The sequence below is a fragment of the Ursus maritimus genome, unplaced genomic scaffold, assembly GCF_017311325.1.
Source record: "Ursus maritimus isolate PB19 unplaced genomic scaffold, ASM1731132v1 scaffold_13, whole genome shotgun sequence".
NCBI classification, from domain to species: Eukaryota; Metazoa; Chordata; class Mammalia; order Carnivora; family Ursidae; genus Ursus; species Ursus maritimus.
Window position 1 is genome coordinate 2,771,839 of NW_024423675.1, and position 23,306 is coordinate 2,795,144.

A 23,306-nucleotide genomic window follows, 5' to 3' on the forward strand; every position below is an offset into this window, starting at 1 on the left:
GGATGAAACAATGACCAGAAGAGTCATTTTTCGGTTCCTGATGCAGGTACTTATTTACTCATTGTATTGCCCAAGCTACAATTTAAACTGTTGTATAACTGAGACATTCAAAGACCAACAAGTAAAACAGAATATTGTTTCTTTCTCACATAACAGTTCAGAGGCGAGTGGTCCAGGTTGATGGGGAAGTCTGCTCCGTACAATGTTTGTTCCATCTTCTTGCCCCTTCTTAGGGTGCAGTCCTTACATGCATGGCTAAAGTTGGGCTGCCCGGGTCATGGGGAGAGGCAAAGAGAAAAAACGAAAGGCAAGCAATTTCCTTTTAAGAAAGTGACACAAAAGCTGAACTCATCACTTCTATTCACATTCTCCTGGCAAGAAGTAGGCCCTTTCCCAACTGTGAGGAGTCTGAGATGGGCAGTTTCTTGATGAGTCACCTTATGCCTAGCTAAAACTCCTTCATTGTGTAAAAACAGGACAATGCATTTGGGGGAACAATTAGCAGTCTGCCAAACTCTAGTTTTCTCTCTACATCCCAGGAGTCAGGTAGCAGTGACTTGAATCCCAACTTTTATTCCTATAAACCCACTTTGCTGGCCTCTTTTTCCCCTTGGCCCCATTCACATCTGGAGCTAACCACTCCAGATCAGTCAGCACCCAAACAAAGCAAAGAGGGGACAAGATGTCCGTCAGACCATGAATAACAGACATGCCGAGAAGTCTGTGGTATTTACAGCGAGCATTGACAGCCATCACCCCTGTTCTGCGTCTGCTATTTTAGTTAGGTCCGATTCCCTGATCTCTAGGTCTTTTCAAGCCCATCTGTAATGTCATGGTGTCATTTTCCTGTTGAATTATTAATCCATAAACCAGCTAGTGTTGTTGTCACACCGAAACCACTTAAATTACTTAATTATTTAATATGGTGGTGACAAGAGGCTATTGGAGATTGCCCACCATCTATTTTACAATTTTTATGATTGATGGGATATCTATATTAATAAGAAGTCTCAGTTAGCTGGATTGAGCTTTCCACTGTCTAAGTCTTTGGGTCTGAATAAACCCAGCCAAGTGTTGCACAACTGCTCCAGCCACAGCTACAGTGCCAAGGATCAACAGACCATCAGAATATAATCCTCTGATAGCAGAGTCTGAACTTTATCCACACATTTTTTTTATCATGGGAATCATCACAAGCTTGGTGCCTGACACTTGGTAGAAATCAATAAATATTTGCTGCATGAGTAGATGTCTTTGTCTAGATTCACTTTTTTCTCTCCTCTGTGTGTGTGTGTGTGTGTGTGTGTGTGTATGTGTGTCTGGTGTGCATGTGGATATACAGTTGTTCCAGCACCATTTGGTGAAAAGACTATCCTTTCTCCATCAAATGGCCTTTGCTCCTTTGTCAGAAATCAGATGACTCTATTTGTATGGTCTACTTCTTGTCTCTATTCTGATCTTTTGATCTATGGTCTACTCTTTCACAAATATCACACCGTCATGATTCTCGTAGCTGTAAAGTAGATCTTGAAGTTGGGTAGTATCAGTCCTCCAACTTTGTTTCTTCTTCAATATTTTAATGGCTGTTCAGGATCTTTTGTCTTCCCATATAAACTTCAGAATCACTTTCTTGATATCTACAAAATAGCTTGCTGGGATTTTGGTTGCAATTTCATTGGACCTATAGATCAAGTTGGGAAAAACAGACATCCTAACAATATTGAGGTTCAACAATACCTATCCATGAACATGGAAAATCTCTCCATTTATTATGTGTTCTTGATTCCTTTCACTATGTAGATAAATGAATTAATAAATACTGCCACTTGTACTTCATGCTTGGAGTTATTTCTGAAATGTCAAGAACCTGAATCATACTGTAGAATTTTCTTATTTTCAGTACTTTTTCTTATGAATAATTAAAGTGGCAAGCTAACGTTTTGCACACCTACATCAAATAGGTAACTTCAATGATTCCACTCACCCACCCACACTACCCCACCCTAGTCCAGGCCCACCAGTCCACTCTTGCCCCCGCACCAATTATCAGTTTATTGCCTCCCAGCCTCAGTCTCACCTTTCATTGGCCTGCTTTGTGATACTAGAGCCCGACTCTGCAAACCACACTTCTCCTTGCCAGGCTCTGCCAAAGAAGTCTGAAAGGCTAGAGGAGAGAGAAGAGAACTTTTCTTCCAGTTTTCATTTTTTAAAGTGGCAGCAAAGGGGGGGCGCCTGGGTGGCACAGTCGTTAAGCGTCTGCCTTCGGCTCAGGGCGTGAACCCAGGGTTCTGGGATCGAGCTCCACGTCAGGCTCCTCCGCTATGAGCCTGCTTCTTCCTCTCCCACTCCCCCTGCTTGTGTTCCCTCTCTCGCTGGCTGTCTCTATCTCTGTCAAATAAATAAATACAATCTTTTTTAAAAAAATAAATAAATAAAGTGGCAGCAAAGGGAAGAATGTGCAACTGGTCCCCGCCATGTTCTCCAGAGCAGCTGATGTTCTCGCGGTTCCAGGGAGCAGCCCCCCAGCAAGTCTCTGCTCCCCAGCGGTGAGCAGGTTGTTCCTGCAGCAGCCACACCTCATCAGATGAGTCTGAATCTGCAAGCTTGCAGGACCTCTTCTGAGTTTCTCAATTCCTTACTTGGTCCTCTAATTCCTTTTTTACCTTTTCCTCGGCCCAGGGACCGCTCTCTGTAGTTGCTACCTGTGTACACACTGGAATCTTCTACCCCTTTTAACAGTTAAGCAACTTACATCTAGTTAACAGCTCCTCATATGAAATGTTCCTTATTCAGGGGCGCCTGATGGCTCAGGCAGTTTAGGGTCTGCCTTTGGCTCAGGTCATGATCCCAGGGTTCTGGGATCCAGTCCTGCATCGGGCTCCCCTCTGCTCCTCCTCACCCCGCTGCCCATCCCCACCCCCCACCGCTCATGTGCTCTCTCTCCCCCAATAAATGAATAGAATCTTTTAAAAAAAGATAATAAATGTTCCTTATCCAAATCGCTGGTGTAGTTTCTGCCTCTTGACTGGACTCTGACTGCCACACCCCCTGTGTTATTCTCCAGAGAGCAGCCAGAGTGATTCACTTTTTAAATTTGGATCCCACTATCAGTGGGTATAAAAAAATAGAATAAAATAGGAGTTTGGGGTTATAAGGTGAATGAACACTCCACCTCTGCTGATACACTTCTATGGTTTCCCGATGCACTTTGAATAAAAACTCAACTCTGTGTCCTGGCCTTGAGACTCCCGCCCAGATTCCCAGGTTTATCTGGTTACCTTCCCTCGTCTCATCATGCTCCAGACATCGTGTTAGATGGGACGGTTTCCCGCTATGAGGGTCAGTTTTATGTCTCATCTTGGCAAGGCCATGCTACCCAGTGACATTTAATCACACATTAATCTAGGTCTTGCTGGGAAGGCATTCGGCAGACGTGGTTCACATCTGCCATCAGCTGACTTTATGTAAAGGAGATTACCTTTGATAATATGGGTGGGCCTCATCCAATCAATTGAAAGGACTTAAGAGTAAACCTGAGGTTTCCCAGAAGAAGAAATTCTGCCTTAAGACTACAGCGTCATCTCCTGCCTGAGAGCTCCAGCTTACCAGCCTACCCTATACATTTTGGACTTGCCTGCTCCAACAATCACATAAGCCAATTCCTTGAAATAAATAAAGTAGGACGTAGATAGATATTAGATAAATGCATAGATACACAGAAACATAGACTTGCGTCCTACGGGTCTTGTTTCTGGAGAACCCCGGCTGATACACATGGGCACCTCAAACTCAGACTCAGGGCCTGCCTGGAGCTCGGCTGCCCACTTGGCAGGTCTGACTGGCTCTTCTCATTCTTTAAATCTCAACTGAACATTGCCTTTTCAGAGAAGCCCCCCAACCATCGTACTTAATTAGATTTTGTCTCTATTCTTTCCCTTTCTAACTACTCCGAACAAGATTTCAGTTTCTTTTGCTCATCACTTAGAATCTTTGCTGGCTCACAGTAGGTGCTCGACAAATATTTAGTGAATCAATAATGAACCTATTCAATGCCCAATGCTTTTATTTCCTAAGGAAGAAAGTACATAAATATATTGACAGTTTTTGCTAGGTTTAATTTTGAAGCCTTCCAAATAATAGGAAACAATTTCAGATGTTCATGCATTGATACGTTTTAGGAAAAGGTAACAACGTCTGAAATGAAAATTAGTTTTGATTAGCACTGATTTAATTTTTTAAACACGATACCGTAATTGCCCCAATTTTCTCACCTTGAAAGTTTGTTCAAATCCAAACCATCCTGTGTAGCCCATGTTTTTAAAAAACATAACCTCTTGTGACCATAAAGCTCACCGTGAGCGCTCTTTCTGTGTGTACTAATCGCACTCTCTCTGGACTGCAAACTTCAGCATTTCACGGTCTGCTGCCCAAGATGGTTGGCTACTTGCCTCACATACACTGTGCTAAGCTTCTTTCTCTAAGGACGATATAAAATGTCGTCAACTGTATCTTACTCACCTTCTTATCACACTAGCACCCAGCACAAGACTTTGTACACTGGTGGTTGAAAAATTCCATTCCTTTTTGATTCTTTATTTCTCATAATTATGGTAAAATAATAAATATTTTGTGAATGCTTAAACAAATTATCTGGTGATTCTCTGAACAATCCTTCAAACACTTGGCTAAAATCCTTGGGACGTTGGGCATTTGGTCTCCTTCCAGTGAGGCAACCCCTACTCCCTGCTTTGGCAAGTTCTTTCCAGTAGGAGCCACAAGTGGGTTTTTAAAATGTGAATTGTTAGTTTAAATTGATTAGAGGTTATGAACATAAACTGGCGACAAAGAGTCAGTAAGAAAAACGCGTATGTAATCCCCCACCCTTAAAAAAGAGAATGAAGGAACGCAGCACTGAAGTTTCCATTTTTTTCTAACTACCATGGTTTGCTATTTTAGATGACGAATTTTTCCCTCCGTCAGGTGAGAACTAGTAGTCAGAAGAAGACTTACGACATACGGAGTATTTTCAGCACAGTGATGGACATCTTGGGTGACTTTGGATATTTTTTTAACTAGTTGCACTGCAATCTCTCATTTGGAATAATCCCTCTAAGCTATAGATCCATCTAGGACCAGCAATAAATAATAAGAATCTGTAAAGTGCTGTGTCAATGGAAAGAATAATATCACAGAAATAATTTGCAACAACCTCCTCAACAAGTGGCCCATGGAAAACCAATAGATAGCTTAAAATAAAAAGTAGTCAAGGGGCCCCTGGGGGGCTCAGTCAGTTAAGTGTCTGACTCTTGATCTCAGGGTTGTGAGTTCAAGCCCTGTGAAAAGTAGTCCAAATAGTGGCTCTCAAGAAACAGACTCTTAGCTGTAGAGAACAAACTGACGGTTGGTTATCAGAGGGGAGATGGGCAGGGGGATGGGTGAAATGTGGGAAGAGGATTAAAAAGTGCCCTTATCATGATGAGTGCTCAGTAATACATGGAAGTGTTGAGTCACTATATTGTGCACCTGAAACTAACATAACACTGTATATTAACTATACTGGAATTCTAAAAAATATTTTTTTAAACTAAAAAAAAAAAGAGTAGTGGCTCTCAATCACTATTTCGGCCCACCCAATGGACTGAAGACCACTGGGTGCCCTTGAGGAAAGCAAAGGGAATCCATCAATCTATAGGGGTGCTGTATCTGCAAAAAATAGAGGCTTGACTCAAGCAGGCTTAAAAAGAAATGCATTATCTCACAATAACAAGAAATCCAGGCTACAGTGTTATTTGATTTAGTGATGTCATCAAAAACTCAGGTTCTTAAAGAACAACCACAACAATAACTCAGGTTTTTTCCTTCCCTCATTCTTTTATGTGTCTTCTATTTCCTCTTCCATGATTGAATATGGCAGCCAGCAGGAACAGGTCTCCTCATTCATATCTAGTGGGAGAGAAAAAGAGACAACCTCTTCCCAGAGTGCAGAAGATAAGCCCTTCCCTTCCGTTTGACTGCGCCAGCCACGGAAGGTCATAAGTCCGCCCCTAGACCAGTTACCTTCATCAGGGGAAAATGGGATCTGACAGATGAATCAGCATTGCCCTCTGGACTGGGAAGGGGCAGATGTCTGAGCAAAACTGGGGCTGTGATTCAGGAAGGAAGAAAACAGGTGGCAGCTGTCTCAGCCTCCAGTGGTGCCCACCGCAGGTGCGAGGCCTCGGGAGACTGAAGGCACCACCTGCCCTTGCGGCTGTTTCCAAATGCCCTAGTGGCTCCTCTGATCAATAAAATGCAAACCCATTTTGGAAGTGTTTGGGAAGTGCTGCTGAATCATAAGGGCCTGTAAAGATGTTATTTATTTATTTGAGAGAGAGAGTGACAGAGAGCACAGAGCAGGGTCAGGGGCAGAGGGAGAAGCAGACTCCCCACTGAGCAGGGAGCCCGATGTAGGGCTTGATATCTGGACTCCGGGATCATGACCTGAGCCGAAGGCAGACACTTAACCGACTGAGCCCCCCAGGCGCTCAAAAGGGCCTTTAGCTATATATTTCCTCCACCCAGAGATATTTAACATTATGACTGCAGTCATCTGATTAGAAAGGAAAAGAAGAAAGGAAAACGGGCAGTTTGCGATGTAAACCTGTGAATTACATGCTGGCCTTGTGGGGAGTCAGTGCAGCCCTGTCTCCCTCTGCTGGAATCATGATCAAATTGTTAAAGCAACTCTTGATCATTTCCAAACCTGTCTTGAACTGAAACACGCGGGCCTCTAGGTTCAAGTGTAACTTCACAGAAGTCCCCTAGTTTCTTGTTGATGGGGTTTGGTGCGCTCCTCACAGCCCCAGGGAGTCATCGTGGAGAAAAAGGAAACACTGGGAGGTCGAGCTATGCCTAAAGCCACAGTGACCTTTTGGAGCCCTTCACAGGGTGTGCTAGGATGAAAGAGAGGTGTTGATGTGGGGTCCCCTCAGTAGCAACCCAGAGCTGAACTCCAGTCTGCAATTGAACGGTCCTGTGGCCTTTACAAAACATTTTTACATCCATGGTTCCATTTGGCCCCAAACCAGCCCTGGAAGTAGGCACAGCAGATTACTACGTCTACTTCATGGATGAGGAAGCTGAGGCTCCAAGACATTATTTTCCGCAGCACAAGTGGTTGGTAGGCAGGAAAACGTGGGCTTTTGATCCCAGAGCCTGTGCTTTTCCATCGACTCTAACTCCACCCCCTTCCTGAAATGGCCGGTGTGCAAAATGATTTTATTTGTCACACAGTCTTCTTATCTAACACGTTGCCCCAGGCATTTTGAACACACCTTAGATCTTCTAGTTAATTAGTTCCAGATTATTCCTGCTAACTAGGGGAAATGACTCATTTGAATGAAAGAAGGCTTTTTGGCCATGGTAAGAATGAATTCTTTGAAGGAGAAGCCATATTTGAAGCTGTTCAACTCTTGAAGAAAAGAAAGAATGCGATTTAATCTTACCATAAAATAAACAACAGGGTTAAGCTGAACTTAGCAGCGGAAAAGGACATAACAGTTGTGCAATTTAATCTATGACTATTTGACTTATTTTAGCATGTGACTGTCTTGACTCACAGATTAATTTTGGTTGCATATAATTCCTTAAAATAAGCTACTATAAATTCCACTCTCTTTGAGTCTGTGGAAAAATAAAAACAAAATAGCTACTCTCGCCATGTTTCATTTGTCTCCACTTTTTCAGATGACTTGGTTCTTTGCTTTAAGGAAAGAGAAAACACTGGGGATCCTTAAAAGTCAGTGAAATGAATTCTTTCTGTAGATTTGTGTCCACTTTCTGCCCTCTGTCAGGGTTAGGCTTTCTTTAGGAGCTTTTTTTTTTAAGACTTCATTTATTTGTTTGACAAAGAGAGAGCACGCACAAGCAGGGGGAGCAACAGGCAGAGGGAGATGCAGGCTCCCCACTGAGCAGAGAGCCAGATGCCCCAGGACCCTGAGATCATGACCCAAGCCAAAGGCAGAAGATTAACCAACTGAACCACCCAGGCATCCCTTTTTTTTTTTTTTAAGATTTTATTTATTTATTAGAGACAGCACAAGAGGGGTAGGGCGCAGAGGGAGAAGCAGGCTCCCCACTGAGCAGGAGCCCAATGCGGGGCTCCGTCCCAGAACCCCGAGATGCTGACCTTAGCCAAAGGCAGACGCTTAACCGACTGAGCCACCCAGGTGCCCCGCTTTAGGGGCTTCTGAAATCACGAGAACATCCAGGACAGCTCCAACGCGACCATAAATGACAGGTCTGTGGAGGACGCCGTCCCTGACCATCGGTGGCATCTCCCAGAATCACAACTACCCCAGCTGGAGGAGGCGTTGGTGCTCTCCAGGGTAATCTACCTCATTCACGAACAGAAAACAGGTCCAGATGGGTAATTTGGTTGGGTCGCTTTTCCCAAGCGGCTACAACGTTGTAGGAACTTCTTGTTCTTTTTAGCTCCATTTAGGTACACTGGTCATTTCCTGTTTTAGTCAATGCTGGAGATACAGCCAGCCAATCCTCGGTGATGTGGTTTTGGAGGCCACAACTCCTGCTTCTAATTATTCTGTAGAAAATGCTAAAGAAAGCAGCACAGGTGGTTTTCTCAGCTGGTTCTTCTAGAGTTGAATATTCAGTTTCAGGAGTCGCTGAGTTAAGTTTCACCCAACTTTAGAATTTCCACAGCTCACACTCTGAAACCTCAGCGTTAGGAACATGTAATATTTCAGACAACTATGATTATTTTGCTTAAAAACTGAACTTTACTTTTGGGTCAATTTGAAGGTACCAATTAGTATTAATGAGTAATTTTATTGTATTTTATTTTGTCTTATTTTATTTTTAAAGTTTTTATTTATCCATTCATTTAAGTGATCTCTACACCCAACACAGGGCTCAAACTCATGATCCTGAGATCAAGAGTCGCATGCTCTTCGGACTGAGCCACCTAGGTGCCCTCCTTTTAAAGAGTGGTCCTCAGTAATTTTAAAAGAAAAAAGAAAAAGAAATGCAATGCTGCCCGCCCACCCCCCCACCCCCGTCCCTACCCAGTCATGCAAGGTCCCTTTCAACTCAGTTATCCACAGCCTCAGACAAAAAGGGGTGCAGCCAAAGTGCAAGAGTGGTCTACAAGAAGCAAGGCCAAATGTCCAGGTGAGGACAAAGACACTCCAGTAAATGACCAAATGGCCTTGGATACGGGGATGCTTCCTTCTCAGCATTCAGTGCTACAGGGTGTTTCCCACCTCAGCTGGACACCAAACTGTGTGTCCTGGGAAAGATGGCCTTCGGTAGGAGCTCCTGGATCTGTTCTATCCTGTGGCTGGTTCTGGTTGTCTCATAAATAGAGTATTTACTGAGAGCATGGCTGACCAGGCAGTCTCACAGCAAACCTCTAGGAAGACCAAAATGGGAAATCACTGAGATTTTAGGCGAGCTTACAGCTTCCTTCTCTTATAACTTGTAGACAGCAGGCCAGCAAATCTAAATTTAGCAACCCTCCCACAAGGAAATAAAGGCTGTGGGTGAAGACAATTACTGTAAAGTGAGCTATTGGGAGGAGGCATAATGACATCTTTCTCGAGAGGCAGATGGCACAATAGTAACAGCTCAGATTAGAGCCAGTTCTATGGATTAAAATCCCATTTATGCCATCCATACCTGTGTGGCCTCTGGGCCTCAAGCTCTTCATCTGTAAAACGGGAATGATAGCAACAGTATTTACCCTTTAGGAAGGTAAATGAGTTAATAAACAAAAAAATGCAAGACACATGTGAAATATTCCACTGAGTCTTTCAAGGGAAACCTGTGTGAATTTGTCACAGACAACACTACCATTTTGCACTTACACAGAGCTTTAAACTGACAGATACTTTGCCTGCATTCTCTCATTTGCTTCTCAAAAAAACAAAACAAAAAAACCCTGTGAAGTAGGAACTAGTGTCTCCATTTTACACATAAGAAAACTAAGAATCCAAGAATTTTCTCCACTGTAAAAGGGAGTGACTCTTCTCTAAATTGTAGAGAAAACCAATCCTACTTTCTTCATTTGATGGCAATTGGTAGATAAAAACTTTTATTTAAAGATTTTATTTATTTATTTGAGAGAGAGAGAGAGAGCACAAGCAGGGCGGGGAGGAGCAGGATTCTGGGATCATGACCCGAGCCGAAGGCAGACGCTTAACCGACTGAGCCACCGGGGCACCCCAGGTAACAACTTTTTTTAAAGTGCATGAATTGGTAATGTTTTGCTTCGTGCCACCATCCTCCCCAACTCCCAACTCACCCCAGGATCTACACAAGGCAGGGTTCCAGGTGCAACTCTGCCACCTCTGAGCATTAGCTGAGTATCTCTGATGCCATGTTTCTGCCCTAAGTCAGGCACATACTCACACGTACCTGTCAGCTCCTTTATCTCTAAGTTATACATTCATTATTTATATACTTATTTAAATTATTTATTATAACTATTATAAAAACCTTGACTTCTCCAAACTGAAAAGGATCTAAATGTCTGTCAACACGAGAATGGATCAAGAAATCACGGTTTATTCATACCACGGGACAATACTCAGCAGCAAATAGGATTGAACTATAGATACTTGCGACGCCGTGAAGGAATCTCAAAAATGTCCGCCGAATGAAAAAGCCAGACACAAAAGACTACTTATGATTCCATTTATACGAAGTTTTAGAATTGATAAAACAAATCTAACGGTGATGGACCCAGAACAGTGATGGTGAGATCAGGGGAGGCGGACATGAGGACTGACTGGAAATAAGACATCAGAGAACTCGGTGAGGTGTCAGAAATGCTCCGTCTCTTGATCGGAAGGCAGGTTACTAGGTATACGTGCTTTTAAAATTCGCTGAACTGTACATGCCATTAAGATCCATACATTTCACTGCATGATAAACACCTGAATAAAAGCTGTGGTCTCTAGGTAGTTTATACAGTTATCCAAGAATAAGTAGTTTATTAAAAGGTAGCTTTTTGAATTAAAAATAAAAATTAAACCAACAAAAAGTAAATAAATAAAAGATAGTTTTTCCAGAAATACAGATATGACTAGCCATGCCAACCATTTCGATGCCCATATCCGTGCGGACTACTGATTGACATGAAGGAGACAAGAACAGTAGAGTATTGTCGAAAAGGAAAGATGCCTTTGTTTTTGGACATGTATGACCTCAAGGTAAGCAGTAACTTGAATCACAGGCACACAGATGGTCCAGATCACTAACCCATTAACTAACACATTGTTATTCACAATTTGTTATTTTTAAATGTAGTCTTGTTTCTTTTATTAGGAAAGAGCCCCCAGGACAATAAGCTCCCGCTACTCACCACACTCTGCTGTTATTCTTATTTTTAATACATGTATGTCATATTTACTAATCGACTCAATGGCTAAAGCTACCCCAACCCAGAAGAAGCTCTGCTCTGTGTCCTGCTTACATCCTTTACACCGGTGGGAGATCTCAAAACAATGGACCACTGTTAACTAAGAGGATGGGGTGACTCAGGGCAAACCTTTCATTATTCCTGGGAAAACAACCCCAGAATGAGAGTCACCTCGGAGGCTGATTTTGCTCTCTTGCCGCTAGTAATCGAGGCCCCCTTAGAGTGTGAGGAGGACAGGCCAGTGCAGACTCTGGAGAGAAAAGTCACATAAACGGTGGGGGTGGGGGGGGGCAGTGAGTGGGAGCAGGGGTTTGAGGCCTTCACAGTCTATTCCATGGAGAATTGCCTTGGATTTGCTGACCCCATTTGCTTGTCCCTAAAATTGGCAGAGTTTCCCTCTTTCAAAATAAATGATGGCAGGGACTCAGTACAGAAGGTCCTATTTCTGGGCATAGAAACATTCCAAGTCTCTGAGCTCAGTAGTAACAGAAGCTTCTGGCATTAACACAATGCTTTAGAAAGACCCACGTATCTCTGCCCTGCTTCACACTTGAGGTAGAAACAAGAGGTAACTGGGTGAGGGGGAGGGGGGGGCAATGGCTGAACACTTTGTTCTTGCTTATGACCTTCCTAACTCTTCTCAGCTGGGTCTTCATGGAAACAAGTGGGTGTGTTCTTGGGTGGTATGGCAGAAACTGCTCTTTCCTACACTATATGCTTTTCCTTTGCTTCCAGAATTCTCTGGTTTTAGCTAGGTATATGCCTATTTGGAGTAAATACATTTCCCAGCATTCTTTGCAGCTAGATGTGGCCATGGAACCAAGTTCTAGCCAATGGGGAAGTGTGTGACAGCCTCCTGGAACTTTCCTTGAAAGGTAGCTTTCCTTGAAAGGATGCTCCGTTTTTCCTTCTTCCTCCCCTTAAGCATCCTGCTTCTTCAATTGCAGAAACGACTGCTAGGATTCCTACCACCATCTTGGACCATGAGGTCAAGGGCCAGAGGGTCTCACTAAAAGCAAATGTATAAACCTGGGTAGTATTCAGTGACATCAAGCAATTTTTTTCAAAGGAGTTTTCCTGAGGCCAGAGCTATGCTCTAGGAAACTCAGTGAAAAGCATGATTGAGTGTAGAATCCTGAGAGGTGACCCGTCTTATCATTCCAACTTCAGAGAAAATACATGAAGTACCAAAGTCTGGGCATTCATATGTGTTCCGATGGGTCAGACGGCTGAGAAGATGGAATCTCTGGCCAAAAGAAGTCTTAACTCAGGTCATATGCTGTCACAAATTCATGTCATTTGATGAATAGTCACGAATTTGAATTATATAACTGGCAGAAGAGAGTATCTGGGCAAGCATTTTTCCTCTAAAAACTAGCTTTCTGCCATTATGCGAGTTACTCAACCTCCCTGGGTCTGTTCCCTCCTTTGCAAAATGAAGAAGAAGCCCCGTCTTTGAAAGGTGGTCCCCAAGAGTGCCACCTCGTCTGTCCTTTGGATGAAAATGTCTGGGTAAAGTGCAAACTGGGTTCTCTTGTGAAGAATTTTATATACTCTGAGATCAAGTCAGTTAAAATTTTCGTTGTTTTAGAAATGATTGTGATTACAGATGGAAGGGATAGTTTGGGTCCGTAGGGCAATTTTTAAATGTTTTCTTTCTTCCTCTCCTTTGCCTTCTTCGCCCTCCTCCTCCTCATGCCCTCTCCTGCTCCTCTCCTTGTCTGCATTGTGTGTTCTCCGGGGTGGGTCCCGGGCTGAGTACTTTAGACACATTAACATACTCCTCATGTCCACCCGAAGAGGCCAGAATTACCATCTTCCTTTTTTTTCCAGTGGAGAAACTAAAGCTCGGAGAGATTAAGTACATTGCTCAGTGTCACACAGCTCGCAAAATGCGTTCGCTGAATCTCCAGGCTCCTGCCTCCATACAAAACAGGAATCAGACATTTCAGTAGCTAACAGGAAGTGACATGGTGTAAGTAAAGCACCCGGCACAGTACCTGGCACAAGGAGTAGCTATTCATTCCTTCCTTCCATAAATATTGGCTGAGCATTGACCATGTGCCAAGCACAGTTATATGCCCTGAGACACAGCAATTAAGAATACAGATGGAAATCCCTGTCCCGTGGAGCTTACATTCTGGGCTTATTACATGTGTGGTTCCATCCTCTGCTGCAGCTTTCGGCCACACACACTCTCTCTGCTCACAGGAGGACTGAAAAAGGGCTGTGGCCATGTTTCACTCTCCAGCCCTACAGCGGCCGAGCGGGCATCAGGGGAGAAAGGGGCCATCGTGCCGGCACTGCCAGCCTCCTACCAGAGGGGGAGCAGTGGAGCTCTCTTAGGGAGGATGACAGGGGATAGGGACAGGGAGAAGGGGGGTGAAGGCTGGAAGCCAGAAGAGGCTGGCAGCCAGAAGACCAGGACCCAGGGCTGGGCACTCCTTCCAAATAGTTTGGGTAAATCTGATGTCCATTCAGAAACCCAAAGTTCTGTGGGCGGTTGGTGCCTGCTTGTCCCTCCCACCTCTAACCTCCATTCCACCTGGGCCAGGAAGCCAGGTACCTTCTGGATTGAGCCGAGCAGTGCTGATGGGAGAAGACTGAGGCTTCCCTGAGGGCCTTTGTGTCTTGGATCCCACAGCTTTCCTGCAGGGAACCAGGAAAAGTGGAAGGACTTGGGGTCAGAAGTCCTGCTCCAGTTCTGGCCCTGTAACTTGCTGTCTTCCCCTCTCATCGCCTCTGTGAACCCTACTTCATGGGGTTCTTGGAAGGATTAAAAGACTGGGCAATTGCTCCTAGTAGATTAAGTATTCTCTGTTGGGCTGGTTGGTTTACCAAAGAGCAGGATGAAATAGTTGTTGGGGAAAGAGGAAGAGTGAGCTTCTCTTCCTTCCTCACTGTCCCCCTACTCTGGCTGGGTCCATTGCCTTATTCCCACACCCTCTGTTCATTCCTATTCTCCCATCTCCCACCCCTGGAGTAGTTCCTGAAGCACCCCCAGAAAACGCACTGAGTTCCAGGGAACACAGTTTGCAAACCATCAAACCAAGCCAAGACAATACTCTCCCAAAGAAATTTATTCTAGATTTTAGTACCGGCTGTCAAAAAGAGTTAGTGTTATTAAAAGAGGGAGTGAAAGGGGACTTCCAACTATACCTCCATTTTGACCTGTCTGTACTTTCAAATCAAGTTCTCTCCAGCTTATTTCTTAACATAGGCAAGGGACCCTGTGTGCAAAACATCCCTAGATGGGAACCAAAACTACCCCTTGAAGCAATAAGGACTGCCCTGAGCCAGCAAGAGTCATGTGACTGACCCCAAGACAAGGATCAATTTGATCTTCACTGCCCCCCTGCACTTTCCCACCCACCTTTGTCCCCCATTTTCCTCTCTATGAGGGAGTATTTCCAGCACTTTGCAGACCGTCTGAGACACTAGTCTGCTGTCTTCCCGGTGTCGGCCTCACAGAAATAAACTCCCTTCTCGTTTCACTACGGCTCATTTCTCTGTCTTTGGATGTTGTCAGCGACGGGTGGCCAAACCCGGTCTGTGTGGGACCCCCGGAGCCAGGTGCTCTTGCACCCCTGTGGCCCCGCTACAGGAGTGGGGACTATAATAAAATCAGAAACTCTGGGGGTGGAGGGGCTCAGGCACTGAGATTTTTTTTTTAACTCACCAGGTGACCACCACTTGGCCGGAGCTAGGAAAACATGGATTGAGGAGGATAGTGACAACGTAAAGGAAATTTCTTAATGCTCAAAGCACCAGTGAGGTAGTAATCAACTCTGCTTTGGGAAGGAAGAGGATGTCAGGAATTCAACAGAGGGGAGGTGACATTTAAGCTCAACTTTAAACGGTGAGCGGGGGTCTCTAGGGCCTTGCCGGTTAAAGCATGGTCTGCACACCAGCAGCGCGAACATCTGCCGGGTGCTTGTTAGGAATGCACACTCCTGGGCCCGGCCACATCTGCCGAATCACAGTGTGCTTGTTAATAGGACCCCCGGGTTATTCATACGCACAGCAGAGTTTGAGAGGCCTTGGGCTACGTGGACAAGGTGGAGAAGACCACCTGGTCTAAACCTGGTCAGTTGAGGTTAAACAATGATTTACTACAGCCGAGGTTTATTTTTCAATTTCTCTTTTAAAATAAATCCCAAACCTAATGTTCTCAATGGCTGACCCAAATGTCATTTCGTAATGACATCTGAAGGTCAGAGGGTGAGGATTGAGTGCTTTATCCAGTCTGCTAATGGGGAATGTTTTTCTACTACTGGTGCAGATGCTCTCCCGTGGCTCTGGGGGTTGGACAGGCTGTGACACAGGACCCTCCTGGCATGAGATTTAGGTCTCTGTGCAAACAGGCCAGCGCATTCACCTGGAGATAGATTGCGCACGCGGCCTTCCTTATGGGAACCATTTTAACTCACATTTCCTAGTGGTTGGTGTGGGGGTGGAAGTGAGGGTGTCAGCTGCTTCCAATCCAGTGTTAATCCCACAACCACAGCTGTCTGCTCTTTTGCAATGAAAGGAGAAGAGGAAGAAGTCTCCAAGGGTGGTGGTGGGGATATGAATCCTGCTGGTCCATTCCTTTTACACAGGACACACAACCCCTCAAATAGAGTCTATTGACTATTTCAAGGTTAAGGAATTTGAGAAACGGTTTGTGCAGGAGGGACTTTCCACCATCCCCTGAAGCATAACCCTCATAACCCTTATGAGACAGGTGTCCTCTCCACACCCAGGGGAAGGGAGTACTCTTATCTCCAAAGATGGAGGGACACAGAGAGGAATCTGAAGAAAGAGGCCTTGCTGAGTCCCCCCCATCCCCCAATTTACTACACCTACCTCATACCCTTTGTCCTATGACAACTTCCCATGACTCTTCACTCTTATCACATCGAGCACAAAAACACTCAGGTTTAACCATTTCTTTGGGTCTTCATTTCTTTACAAAGGTTCGGTGTCACATGAAACTGGTATTAGATAAATATATATACTTTTCTCCTGTTGATCTGTCTTCTTCAGTTTCATCTTCAGACTCAGCCAGGGACCCTAAGAGTTTTGACGAAACCTTTTTCCTTCCCTACAACAGCATAAGCGTTGGAAACCCATAATGCTTTGTCCTGGCTGCCCTGAATAGCTGCATGGCCCACAGGCCAGCTTCCAGCCTCAAAGGCTAGCCGTGTGTCCTAGTTGACTCCAAGTTTCTACCTGGGTGTAGAGATGACACCACGCCCACGTATTTCAGCACAACTCAGACCAGTTTGGGTTTCCTTTCTACTCTTTCCAACTCCATCTCTGTCCATCAAAGTAAGGGAATAAATCGTCATTTTCCTGAAAATACTATGGGAAATACTTATTGCAAAGGAAGTCCACCTACCTAGATGTGTTGAATACAGTTATGGAAGGCAGCACACTTTAGTGGGTATGTAGTAGGGGCAATCCTTCCCACCTTAGCAGGGTTGACATGAGAATCGAGCTGGGAACCATATATTCCGTCCTCAGCATGGTGCCAAGCACAGAGAATGCTCTCAGTACTTGGCCCTTTATACAACGAGGTTGCTTTAATATCTGTTTTATCTTTTGCAATAGAGGCAGTGGCCATGCTGTCTCCTGGCAGTGCCCATCCCATGTGTGTGGAGACAGAGGATAGCACAAGTCCTCAAGACTGTTGCTTGTCCCCAGACGTGGTGACCGGGTTGTAAACACTGTTTTCAGACCAGTCCCCTAAATTCCAATAGAATAGTTTGGGGAACCAACCACTGAGACCACAACCCTCATCCAGCCACCATGTTAATTTTAAATCCTCCAAGAAAACAAGTCTAAAATATTCTTTCCATAATAAATAGTACTAATCCTCGGAGAATTTTCCCTTCTACCACCGAAATCACTTACAGTTAAGAGAACGGTTCCTCTTCTTTAACATCTACCTGTGTGCTTGATCCCACTGAGCCTCTGGCCTCCACCTTGCCAGGTCTGTTCACAGTCTTTACCCTTCTTAATTTTTATGGTTATTATTTGCCCCGAGCCATACCCTCCTCCATTTGAGAGTCTCCCTTCTTCCATTTTCTGTGAAACAACAGTCTTCTGGTTCTCCTTCTACTTCTCTGATCAGTCCCTCTCTCCCCACCTAAATATATACTCTGAAGCTTTGTCTGCAGACCTCCTCTCTTCTGCTTTGCTCTTGGAGTTCCATCCACTTGGATAGTTTCCAAGTTGGGCACATCTAGGAGGGCGGTCCCAAACCCTTACCTCCCTCCAGCCCCAGGCCAAGGTTTATGACTTTTGTTCACATCTCCACTTGTCTGCAAGGCCCAAACTCCTCGCCCTCCACATGGAATAGCTCTTTCTCCTGGATTCCCAGTCTCTGTTATGCCAGCACATGGGCTGTGGCTCTCACACATAACTGAACCTAACATGAACCTTCTCCACTATTATTATCATTCTTTTTCTGCCTCACTGGTTTCCTCAAACTATGCAGCTTTCCATTTTTTGAATTCCTGGTTCTCCCTTCTGCAGATGTTTGCAGAGATGGAACCAAAATCAAATGCCTTTGAAATGTTCTTTCTTTTTTTTTTTTTTAACATTTTGTTTATTTATTGACAGAGAGAGAGTGCGCATAAGCAGGGAGATGCCACAGGCAGAGGGAGAAGCAGGCTCCCCACTGAGCAGGGAGTCCGATGTGAGACTTGATCCCAGGACCCCGAGATTATAACCTGAGCCGAAGGCGGATGCTTAACCAACAGAGCCACCCAGGTGCCCCCCCATTTATTTCTTTATTTGCCATCACCCCCCCCCGACCTGGGCGCAAGACCCCGAAGACAAGGGCATAGTAACTGTTGGCTCCATCGTGTCAAAGAAGTATGTCCGATGACCAGCTTTTGTATAACACCTATTTCTTTTATTCTAACACGCATAATCTTTCACAATTTAACATTGGTGAAATCAGGATTCATCCTATAATCATTGCTGTGCTGTAATTTAATCAGTAGCATTTTTTTCCTTAGTGCATAAAATATGGGTGCATCTTACACTGATGGTACCTTAGATTCAGTGAAACAAAGTATCATTCAAGCCTCCCTGATAACAATTATGTTTACTCCTGTCTTTCCGCCTCTAGGGTGAATCATTCCATGTTCTCAGCATCTTCTTAGCTCCTGTTTTCTATCCCGACTATTATTTCCTCTTTACCTCCTTTAATTTTCTCCTTTTCTCAAGTAGAGTCAGACTATTTTACACTGTAATAAGGCAGTGCTAAGTACAGTGGTGTCACTGCATCGTGGTCCCACGTGATAAAATGCTGTTTACCATCGTGAATATGTTTGCTATACAATTAAAATAGTTAAAATACATCTTTATTTTTTTAAAGCGTGAACCGGCTACCATATTATATGAGCCTCAATTTCTGAGGACAATGTAGTCAGAAGCAGAAAAGTGTTGGAATTAAATAAGACAACTATAGCAGTATATTTAATGACAACATAATTATCATTCTTCGAGGCCTAGGAGAGTCTATTAAGAGTAAAAATTTCTAAACAAGTCCAGATGCCCTGTACCACCCAATAATCCTTGTTTACACAGTTTCATCCTTCATCTGTCCACGAAGCTGGGAAATTCAGCAGTTTGGGACCAGACAACTCCATGGAGGGGAAGCTGTCCTCATTGGCACTGACGTGGGGGAACCTGTCATGACTCCTAGTGTTGTGGAAAGTGCTAGTCTTTCACCTCCTCTTCCCATAGCCTAGAATCCGGCCAAAATGGGGATGACTTGTCCCACAAACCCTATACACTGCAGCCCCAAACCTTCCTGCCTTTCTCATTTCTTTGCTCAGGCTGACCTTTTCATCCACAACAGCACTACCTAATAGGACCTTCTGTGATTGTGGAAATATTCTGTAGGTCTGCGCCATCCAATATAATAGCCTCTAGCCACATGTGGCCATTAAACAGAGCACCTGAAATGTGGCTAGTGCAGTGGCAAGAACTGTACTTTCATTTTATGTTACTTAAATTTAAATAGATGCATGGCTAGTGCCTACCATATTGGACAGCACGGATCTAGCATGTATTTTTCTTTCTTTCTTTCTTTCTTTTTTTTAGAGAGGTGGGGATAGAGCACGGGGGTGGGGGGAGGAATCTCAAAGCAGACTCCCTGCTGAACACAGGCTGACGCAGAGCCTCAGGACCCTGAGACCATGCCCTGAGCTGAAATGAGTCGGAGAGCACGGACTTTCTTCATGCACATCTTCTCCAAATCTCCAGTCTTCAAGGGACGCCTCAGGGGCTGTTTTCTCCGTGAGATCCAGCCTTCCCAGCGGAAATCATTCTTTCCTTCCTCAGAATTCCCATTGCCCTTTGAACCACTACTGTAGCGCTTAACACTTTCTACCTTATAGATATTTGTATGCTCTGTCCTCAACCAGTCCCCTCAGACAAATGGAACTATCTCTTATTCTTCATCCGGGCATCCCGGGGCAGCGATGCTTTAAAATGTTAGTTGCATGGATCTGTATTCACAGCACAGCAATCAACATTAACAATCAACAATTGGCAAAGATCGCTGTGCAGTTAACGATGGTTTCGGCCTTGGCCTCAGCTCCTGGGAGATCATTTCTAAGCCCTTCTAGGAGGCTCTAATAGAAAGGTCTTTGTTCATCTGGAAGCCTTGGGCCATACCAGATAGTCTACACTAACGATGTGATTTATGATGGAGGCCTTGGGCTAAGAGTTGTCAGCTCAGCCTCTGGAAGGGCTAGAAACTCAGGTCAGCCAGGCAGGCAGTTAGCTGTATGTACATGGCCAACCCCCAGTAAAAACTCTGCACACCTTGATGGACTTGGGTGTGTTCCCCAGCTGGCAACACCTGGTGCATATTGTCACTCGTCCCTGCTGGGAGAAAGAAGCACTAACCGCACACTCTACTGGGAGAGAACAGTGGGAGGTTCCATGCCTGGTGTCCCCAGCACCCTGCCCTAAAGGCTGCTTTCCGTTGCTGGTTTTAATCTGCACCCTTTTGCCACATTAAACCTTAAGTGTGAGTATAAGGGCTTTTCTGAGTTCTGAGAGTCCTCCTAGTTCAGTATTAAACCTGAGAGTGGTCTTGGGAACCTCCCAAACTTGCAGTTGCCCAAAATAACCTGTGTCATATTGTTGCCTAGAGCCTGTGCTGTTGAGACTTTCTCTCCTCAAATCCCTGCCTTGATCACACCGCCTCTGGACTGGTGGGCTGCAGGCCCCAGTTCAGATCAGGGCTGGGAGCAGGAGATGGGAGTCTGGTCCTCTACATGGGCAATGGAGTGGCGAAGCAAGAGTGTGTCTGGGACCCGGATCACACAAGGGGTAGGTATGGGAACAGAGGAAAGGATGGGGGACTGCCGAGAGGAAGGAGTGGAGAAGCTGGGATGCGCAGGGCAACTGGGTGGCAGTTGTGAGGGGGAGAAGATCAGGGATCTGTGGGCCCCTGACCTAAAACTTCAGGAGGCTCTGGTACCCACCTGTGCTCTAATCGTCAGGAACTAAATATCTCTGCCCCTGGAAGGCAGGGGCTGTGGAGCAGACTGCACAGGCCAGAGCTCACCTGACTTAAGGCAGGGCTTACCTCTCTTTTGCTGTTAACATTTGTACACTCGTGACCAAAGGACCAGACACCCAGACCCTGAGCAGGAAGGTGGAAGGGGCAGTAGGCAGAGGGAAAGAGCAGAATAACTTCTCTTATTAGGCAAGAAATCTGAACTGGGCATTCCCTCTCTACTCCCCAGAACAGCCCTCTAATTCCAAGTGATATAGTTTAAAGAGAAGGTCCCCTACTCAAAATCATGTTCTTTATATTTCCATGAATATTACCAATTAGGGGTTCACTTCAGTTAACTAGCAAACACCTAAATTAGGGTGAAGAGAAATGGTCATTCATGTTAACTGTAGATGCAATTAATCAGATTGCTTTCCTAATCCAAGTTTAGCCACGTTAGAGGAAAGTCCCTACCTTGTGGAAGGGAGAAATCATTCCAGGGTGCAGGGCATTTCTGGTTACGGAGAGTTCCAGAGGGGGGGCAGGGCTTGGACACAGTGACTATTAAGGACACCTATCTGCTGGGGGAGAAGCCCAGAAAGGGAGGTAGGATGGAACATGGAACACATTTCCACAGAAGACCCATGGCTCCTTCCTCCCCAAGACCAAGTTCTGTTATCACCAGTTCTCAAGTGCCTGGCCCCCTCCCCAGCGCTAGACTTGTCCTGCATGGAGATTCCAGGAGAGAAGTATTAAGCTGGCTTCATGAGAGTCTCACAGGAGACTTAAGTGCTTTTCTAGACAGACCTAGGAGTAAAAGCACCAGCAAACAGAACGGATCTGTGGGGTACGTGGGGGCTGAGGGAGGGCGAAGAGCAGAAGTACCCTCTGCCATACACAGATTGAGCGCAGGCTTAGAGAAGTTCTCTAAGCATAGAGGCTTCTATTTGTTCATTTCCACAGGACCTGGCACAGGATGGGTACTCCATGAATGGTTGAATGGATTGCAAAATCACATGAGTTGCCAGACTTACCCAGGTCAAATCGTTTCCTATCTGGGATCTGAGTTTTTTTTTCCTTCCTAGGTAGGCACTTAATCTAGTTGTATGGGTTTACAGATTTTTTATTCCTATTTTGAATCCTACTTCCCATCTCCTATCCAGAAAGCCCCTAAGCTTGCCCTTTCTTCTTCCTGTCCCTTCACAACTGAATTCTAGGCTTCATTACGGTCTCAGAATATCTAGGAGGCATTTGAGTCATTTTTATAGGAGGGGGGCTCTTGTGAACCTGTTTACACACAAGAACAGCAGAAATCCTGAAGAGCCATGAAGTAGGACACAGAACACAGCATTAATGAGGAGCAAACCCTTGAGGTCGGGGGAAGGGCGGCTGGAGGGCCCCCTCTGGGAGGGGGCGCTGCCATGCAGGTCCAGGAGCTGCGGCTCCGTCTGGTGAGGGGAGCGTGGTCAGCAGGTCCGTGCGCAGACAGCTGGCCAGGCCCCATAGATATCTACATCCTTTCCCAGGCACGGCCTCGGGGCCCCTAGGAAAACACTGACCAATAAATTAAGTTGAAAAATATGTAGGAGGCAGGAAATATCAACCTGGAGTATTTGTCAATGGCATGGGTGTTCTGGAAGATGCGAAGCCCCATCTGGCCCTTCAGAAGCCCCTTCCTCCTGGAGGAGTTGGACTCACTGCTCAGAGCCAGGTGGACCGCTATTTTGTCTTGTCTTTCTTCTTCTGTCAGAATATGGCTTCTCGGGTACCCGGCAAGGCTGTTGGCCTCAGACTCACTGTAGCTTCCATCCAGCATCAGGGTTCTCGAGTGGAGCATTCCACACATGCACGGGAACTGTGGGCAGCAAACACAGGAAGGTATAAGGTATGTTTAGGCCTTGTGCAGGGCAGAGGTGGTCGCCTGGGCCCGGAGCAAAGCCCCACGGCTACTCAGAACCACAGAAAGGCAAAACTAGAAGGATCTCCAGAGATCACTCAGTCCAATGATTCTCTACATATTAGAATTCTCTGCATATTAGAATCACCCAGGGAGCTCTTTGAAAAGGCCGCATCCCAGCTTCACTCTAAACTAGTCAATTTGAAACGATCGTATGATCTCACTTATATGTGGAAATTAAGAAACAAAACAGAGGATCATAGGGGAATAGAGGAAAAAATAAAGCAAGGTGAAATCAGAAAGGGAGACAAACCACAAGAGACTCTTAATCATAGGAAACAAACTGAGGGTTGCTGGAGGGGTGGGGGCTGGAGGGATGGGGTGATGGACATTAAGGAGGGCACGTGATGTAATGAGCACTGGGTGTTATATAAGACTGATGAATCACCAACCTCTACCTCTGAAACCGAAATACATTA

General features: G+C 45.2%; 1 protein-coding gene across 1 annotated transcript in view; it reads right to left on the reverse strand.

The window, feature by feature from the left end:
* Positions 1–22,473: 22,473 nt before the first annotated feature.
* GABRR2 (gamma-aminobutyric acid type A receptor subunit rho2) overlaps positions 22,474–23,306 on the reverse strand; it is a 39,684-nt gene continuing 38,851 nt past the window's right edge. Inside the window, exon 10 of the mRNA XM_008687544.2 lies at positions 22,474–22,787. Coding sequence (XP_008685766.1) covers positions 22,474–22,787 — 314 coding nt within the window. The remainder of the gene's footprint in view (positions 22,788–23,306) is intronic.